The 7622-nt window shown below is 60.4% G+C and overlaps 1 protein-coding gene across 1 annotated transcript; it reads right to left on the bottom strand.

Moving 5' to 3' along the window:
• Positions 1-1022: 1022 nt before the first annotated feature.
• LOC308051164 (nicotinate-nucleotide pyrophosphorylase [carboxylating]-like) lies at positions 1023-5894 on the bottom strand (the record flags this gene model as incomplete). The annotated part of the gene is given in 4 exon segments (XM_080361494.1): positions 1023-1148; positions 1150-1212; positions 2776-2907; positions 5334-5894. Coding segments are annotated over 4 exon segments (882 nt in total).
• Between the last annotated feature and the right edge of the window lie 1728 nt (positions 5895-7622).

Here is a 7622-nt window from a genome sequence, read left to right as displayed (position 1 = left end):
ATTGATGAATTTTGAGTCCCATTGTGAATTTTTGGGGTCCCATTGATGAATTTTGGGCTCCTATTGATGAATTTTTGGGGTCCTATTGATGAATGTTGGGGTCCTGATGATGAATTTCGGGGTCCCAATGATGAGTTTTGGGGTCCCATTGATGGATTTTTGGGTCCCATTGATGAATTTTTGGGGTCCCATTGATGAATTTTGGGCTCCTATTGATAAATTATGGGGTCCCCTTGATGAATTTTGGGGTCCAATTGATGAATTTTTTGGGTCCCCTTGATGAATTTTGGGCTCCTATTGATGAATTATGGGGTCCCATTGTGAATTTTTGGGGTCCCCTTGATGAATTTTGGGTCCCAATGATGTATTTTGGGGTCCCATTGATGAATTTTGGGTCCCATTGATGAATTTTGGGCTCCTATTGATGAATTATGGGGTCCCATTGAAATTATTATGGGCTCCCATTGATGAATTTTGGGCTCCCACTGATGAATTTTAGGCTCCTATTGCTGAATCTTTGGGTCCAATTGATGAATTTTGGGGTCCCGATGATAGATTTTGGGGTCCCATTGATGAATTTTGGGCTCCTATTGATGAATTATGGGGTCCCATTGATGAATGTTGGGGTCCCATTGATGAATTATGGGGTCCCATTGATGAATTTTGGGTCCCGATGATGTATTTTGGGGTCCTGATGATGAATTTTTGGGTACTATTGATGAATTATGGGGTCCCCATGCTGGATTTTTGGGTCCTGATGATGTATTTTGGGGTCCCAATGATGTATTTTGGGGTCCCGATGCTGGATTTTTGGGTCCTGATGACGTATTTTGGGGTCCTGATGATGAATTTTTGGGTCCCATTGATGAATTTCGGGGTTTCCATGCTGGATTTTTGGGTCCTGATGATGAATTTCGGGGTCCCAATGATGTATTTTTGGGTCCTGATGATGAATTTTTGGGTCCCGCTGGCGGATTTTTGGGTCCTGCTGGCGGATTTTGGGGTCCCATTGGGGGTCCCCGTCACTCGGGGGGCAGCACGGCCATGGAGAAGTCGAGCGCGGGGGCCGCGTGGGTCAGACACCCCATGGACACGACGTCCACGTGGGGGCCCAGGATGTGGGGGAGGGTCTCCAGGGTCACCCCCCCCGCTGGCCTCCACCGTCACCCCCGGGAACTTGACCTTGACCTCGGCCGCCACCTCCCGCAGCTCCTGCAGGGGCGCAAGGAGGGGGGGGACCCCATTTAGGGGGAAGAGGGGGTCAGTGGGGGGGGGTAATGGGGGGGACCCCATTTGGGGGGGGCGAGGGGGTCAGTGGGGGAGGGTAATGGGGGGAACCACGATTTGGGGGTGAATGGGTAAGGGGGGAACCCCAATTTGGGGGAGGGGGGTAACCCCCGATTTGGGGGTCAATAGGTAAAGGGTGATGGGGGGGACCCCAATTTGGGGGTCAATGGGGGGGAGAGGGGGGAATAAAGGGGGGATTTGGGGGTCAGTGGGTAAGGGGGTATATGGGGGGACCCCGATTTGGGGGGCAAGGGGTGGGGGGGGATAATAGGGGGACCCTGATTTGGGGGGCAAGGGGGTCAATGGGTGGGGGGGATAATGGGGGGAACCCAGTTTGGGGGGTCAAGGGGGTCACTGGGGGGGATAATGGGAGGACCCCAATTTGGGGGTCGAGGGAGTCAGTGAGGTGGGATAATGGGGGGACCCCGATTTGGGGGCAAGGGGGTCAAGGGGTGGGGGGGGGGGATAATGGGGGGACCCATATTGAGGGTCAATGGGGGGACCAGATTTGGGAGTCGAGGGGATCAGTGGGGGGGGATAATGGGGGGACCCCGATTTGGGAGTCAATGGGGGGGAATAATGGGGGGAACCACAATTTGGGGGGGTCAATAGGTAATGGGGTGATGGGGGGAACCCAATTTGGGGGTCAAGGGGGTCAATGGGTAATGGGGTGATGGGGGGGACCAGATTTGGGGGTCAAGGGGGTCAGTGGGGGGGGATAATGGGGGGAACCACGATTTGGGGGTCAAGGGGGTCAATGGGTGGGGGGGATAATGGGGGGAATCATGATTTGGGGGTCAATGGGTAAGGGGGTATATGGGGGGACCAGATTTGGGGGTCGAGGGGGTCAATGGGTGCAGGGGATAATGGGGGGACCCGATTTGGGGGGCAAGGGGGTCAATAGGTGGGGGGGATAATGGGGGGGACCCGATTTGGGGGTCAAGGGGGTCAATGGGTAATGGGCTGATGGGGGGAACCCAATTTGGGGGTCAAGGGTGGTCGGGGCGGGGGGTGCAGATAATGGGGGGAACCGATTTAGGGGTCAAGGGGGTCAATGGGTGGGGGGGGATAAGGGGGGAACCACGATTTGGGGGTCAATGGTAAGGGGGTATATGAGGGGACCCCAATGTGGGGGCGAGGGGGTCAGTGGGGGAGGATAATGGGGGGGGAAACCACGATTTGGGGGAGGGGGGAACCCTGATTTGGGGGTCAAGGGGTCAGGGGGGAGGGATAATGGGGGAGACCCCAATTTGGGGGTCGAGGGGGGTCAATGGGGGGGATAATGGGGGGGGCCCGATTTGGGGGTGAATGAACACCCCAATTTGGGGTTATAACGGATTGGTGTGGGGGGGTGGCATGGAACCCCAATTTTGTCGTCAAAAATACAGGGGCACCCCCCCATTTTTGGGGTGAAACGGGTCGGGGGGACACGGGGGGACACACACGGGGTGTCGTGATGGGGGGGGAACCCCCATTTTTGGGGCGAACCTCGGGGGAGAAGTTGTCGAGCAGGACGATGTCGGCGCCGGCGCCAGCGGCTCCGAGCGCCGCCCCCAGGGACGCCCACTCCACCGCCAGGCGGCGCCAGAACCCGCGCTGCGCCAGCCCCGCCCCCACCACCTGTGGACGTCATCAAGGGGTCAATGGGATCAATGGGGGTCAATGGGGGTCAATGGGATTCAATGGGGATCAATGGGGACAGGGACCCGCACTCCACCGCCAGGCGGCGCCAGAACCCGCGCTGCGCCACCCGCCCCGCCCACCACCTGTGACGTCATCAAGGGTCACAGGGGGTCAATGGGGGTCAATGGGGGTCAATGGGGTCATGATCAATGGAGGGCAATGGGGGTCAATGGGAGTCAGTGGGGGTCAATGGGGATCAATGGGGGTCAATGGGAGTCAATGGAGTCAATGGGGATCAATGGGGAGTCAATGGGGGTCAATGGGAGTCAATGGGGATCAATGGGGATCAATGGGAGTCAATGGGAGTCAATGGGGATCAATGGGGTCAATGGGGGTCAATGGGAGTCAATGGGGATCAATGGGGATCAATGGGAGTCAATGGGATCAGGAGGGTCAATGGGATCAATGGGGATCAATGGGGGTCAATGGGGCTCAATGGGGGTCAATGGGGGGCAATGGGAGTCAATGGGGATCAATGGGAGTCAATGGGGATCAATGGGGATCAATGGGACTCAAGGGGATCAATGGGGACAGGGACCCACACTCCACCGCCAGGCGGCGCCAGAACCGCGCTGCGCCAGCCCCGCCCCCACCACCTGTGACGTCATCAAGGGGTCAATGGGGTCAATGGAGATCAATGGGGGTCAATGGGGTCATCAATGGGGGTCAATGGGGTCAATGGGAGTCTATGGGGATCAATGAGAGTCAATGGGAGGATCATGGGGATCAATGGGGGTCAATGGGGGGCAATGGGAGTCAATGGGGGATCAATGGGAGTCAATGGGGATCAATGGGATCAATGGGGGTCAATGGGGATCAATGGGGGGTCAATGGGGGTCAATGGGGGTCAATGGGAACCATGGGGATCAATGAGAGTCAATGGGGATCAGTGAGGGTCAATGGGGATCAATGGGGATCAATGGGGGTCAATGGGGCTCAATGGGGGTCAATGGGAGTCAATGGGAGTCAATGGGATCAATGGGGGTCAATGGGGGTCAATGGGAGTCAATGGGGATCAATGGGGGTCAATGGGGGTCAATGGGGATCAATGGGAGTCAATGGGGATCAATGGGGGTCAATGGGGGTCAATGGGGGTCAATGGGGTCAATGGGGGCCAAGGGGGGGTCAATGGGGATCAATGGGGGTCAATGGGGGTCAATGGGAGTCAATGGGGGTCAGTGGGGGTCAATGGGATCAATGGGGTCATCAATGGGGGTCAATGGGAGTCAACGGAGATCAATGGGGGTTAATGGGGATCAATGGGGATCAATGGGGATCAATGGGGGTCAATGGGAGTCATTGGGGATCAATGGGGGTCAACGGGGGTCAATGGGAGTCAATGGGGATCAATGGGGCTCAATGGGGGTCAATGGGGATCAATGGGAGTCAATGGGGGTCAATGGGGAATCAATGGGGGTCAATGGGGGTCAATGGGGGTCAATGAAGATCAATGGGAGTCAATGGGGATCAATTGGGGTCAATGGGGCTCAATGGGGGTCAATGGGGGTCAATGGGGCTCAATGGGAGTCAATGGGGTTCAATGGGGGTCAATGGGGGTCAATGGGATCAATGGGGATCAATGGGGATCAATGGGGACAGGGACCCGCCCTCCACCGCCAGGCAGCGCCAGAACCCGCGCTGCGCCAGCCCCGCCCCCACCACCTGTGACGTCATCAGCGAGGTCAACGGGGGTCATCAATAGGGTCATCAATGGGGGTCAGTGGGGGTCAATGGGGGACAATGGGAGTCAATGGGCGTCAAACGGGTTCAATGGGGATCAATGGGGATCAATGGGGGTCAATGGGGGTCAATGGGGATCAATGGGGGTCAATGGGATCAATGGGGGTCAATGGGGTTCAATGGGGATCAATGGGGGTCAATGGGGGTCAATGGGGTCAATGGGGATCAATGGGGACAGGGACCCGCCCTCCACCGCCAGGCGGCGCCAGAACCCGCGCTGCGCCAGCCCCGCCCCCACCACCTGTGACGTCATCAACGTCACCCCCCCCTCAATTCGTGTCCCCCCACTTTGGTGTCCCCCTAACTCATGCCCCCCCCAGTTCATCTCCCCCCAATCCATGTCCCCCCACTTTGGTGTCCCCCCAATTCAGGCCCCCCCCCCAGTTCATCTCCCCCCACTCCATGTGTCCTTCACTTTGGGGTCCCTCCCCAATCAATGTTCCCCCCTCTTTGGGGTCCCCCCCAATTCGTGTCCCCCCCCCTTTGGTGTCCCCCCAACTCATCCCTCCCCCAGTTCATCTCCCCCCACACCATGTCCCCCCCACTTTGAGGTGTGTCCCCCCCCAATCCATGTCCCCCCCACTTTGGGGTCCCCCTCCCCAATTTTGGGGTCCTCCCCCCACCTGCTCCAGGGGCGCCCCGGCGGCCGCCAGGTGATTGTCCTTGATCATCAGGAGCCCCCCCAGGTCGTAGCGATGCGGGTCGGCCCCGCCCACCGCCAGCGCGTACTTCTCGGCCAATCGGAACCCGGGCGTGGTCTTCCTGGTCCCCGCCACCGTCCCCGCCCACCCGGCGGCTCTGGCCAATGAGACGGCTCTCCTGGCCGCCGTGGCCACCCCGCTGCAGCGCCCCAGGCAGTTGAGCGCCGCCCTCTCGGCCAATAGGAGCGCGGCGCCGGGACCCTCGGCCTCGGCCACCAGGGTCCTCCCGGGGGGCAACAGGGCCCCCTCGCGGAGCCGCCAGGACACGCGGCAGCCGCACTCGCCAAAGATGGCGTCCACGAAGGGGGCGCCCGCCAGGACCCCCCCGGACTTGCAGAGGAGCTGAGCGCGCCGTGGGGCGGGACCCACGGCGACCGCGGCCGCGTCTGGGCCGGGGGAGTCCTCGTCCAACCAGGCGCGGGCCAGGGAGCGCAGCTTGTGGGGCGGGAGCTGGACCCACAGGTCGTGGGGCTGGGAGGCCATGGGAGCCTGGGGGGGAGGGGGAGGGGGAGGTGGAGTTGGTATCGGGACCATAGAGACGTGGGAAGAGGGGACAGAGTGGTATCGGGACCATAAGGGACCATAGAGACATGGGAAGAGGGGACAGAGTGGTATCGGGGCCATAGAGATGTGGGGAGGGGGAAGAGTGGTATCAGGGCCATAGAGATGTGGGAAGAGGGGACAGAGTGGTATCGGGGCCATAGAGACGTGGGGAGGGGGACAGAGTGGTACTGGGGCCATACAGATGGGTGAAGAGGGGACAGAGTGGTATCGGGACCATAGAGATGTGGGGAGGGGGACAGAGTGGTATCGGGGCCATAGAGATATAGGAAGAGAGGACATTGAGGTATTCGGACCATAGAGATGGGTGAAGAGGGGACAGAGTGGTATCAGGACCATAGAGATGTGGGGAGGGGGACAGAGTGGTACTGGGACCATAGAGATGTGAGAAAAGGGGACAGAGTGGTATCAGGGCCATAGAGATATAGGAAGAGGGGACAGAGCGGTATTGGGACCATAGAGATATAGAGAGAGGGGTCAGAGTGGTATCGGGGCCATAGAGATATAAGAAGAGGGGACAGAGCGGTATCGGGACCATACAGATGTGGGAAGAGGGGACAGAGTGGCACTGGACCATAGAGATGGGTGAAGAGGGGACAGAGTGGTATCGGGACCATAGAGATGTGGGGAGGGGGACAGAGTGGTACTGGGACCATAGAGATGTGGGGAGGGGGACAGAGCAGCACAGGCTCCCTAAGGAACCACAGAGCCACGAGAATAGGGGAGAGAGTGGTATCTGTATCACAGAGACATGGGAAGAGGGGACAGAGAGGGCCCCTGGAGGACCATAGAGACGGGGGGAAAGGGGTCAGAGTGGTGCCGGGACCATAGAGTGTGGGGACAGAGGTACCAGAGCAGCATCAGAGCCATAGGAGACCATAGAGATGGTGGGGAGGGAGGACAGAGCAGCACCAGGGCCCTGCCCCATAGACACCACCCCCCCACCCCGGACGCCTGGGTCCCTCCCGGACGCCTGGGTCTCCTCCCGAACTCCTGGGTCCCTCCCGGACGCCTGGGTCCCCTCCCGAACTCCTGGGTCCCCTCTCGAACTCCTGGGTCCCTCCCGGACGCCTGGGTCCCCTCCCGAACTCCTGGGTCCCCCCGGACGCCTGGGTCCACACCAGGCCCCCCTCCCCTCCCCCAACCCGGCCAGGGGGGTCCAAAGTCCGCTCCTGATTGGCCACGTCACCCCCCTCCCCCCCCCCCTCCCCTCCCCCACCCACCTGCGGCCGCCGCTCGGGGGCGACTGAGCCCCGAACGTGGGGGGCGGGGAGGTCATGGCAGGGGGGGCGGGGTCACCCCAAGGCCCCTCCCCCCTCAGGCTCCACCCCTGCTGTGATTGGCTGGTGCATCCATGGCCCCTCCCCCCACAAAGAACAGGCGGGGGGGGCAGTGGGGGAGGGGCAGGTGGGGGATTTTCCCCCTTTATTGGCAAATAAATAAGCGACGCCGGGGGAGGGGGGGCGGGGGATGGGGGGAGGGGCAGGGGGGGAGGGGCCCCCCCGGGGGTGGGGGAGGGGCCCCGCGGTCACTTCCGCTTCTTCCGGGGGTCCTCGGCGTCCGCTGTGGGGGAGGGGACAGAGGGGGACACGGTGACGTCATCGGTGCCAGGGTCACCCCACCCCCACTCCGCAGATGAGCACGAGTCTG

This window comes from Nesoenas mayeri (assembly GCF_963082525.1).
Source record: "Nesoenas mayeri genome assembly, chromosome: 32".
Taxonomy (NCBI): Eukaryota; Metazoa; Chordata; class Aves; order Columbiformes; family Columbidae; genus Nesoenas; species Nesoenas mayeri.
This window is presented reverse-complemented; position numbering and strand designations above follow the sequence as displayed.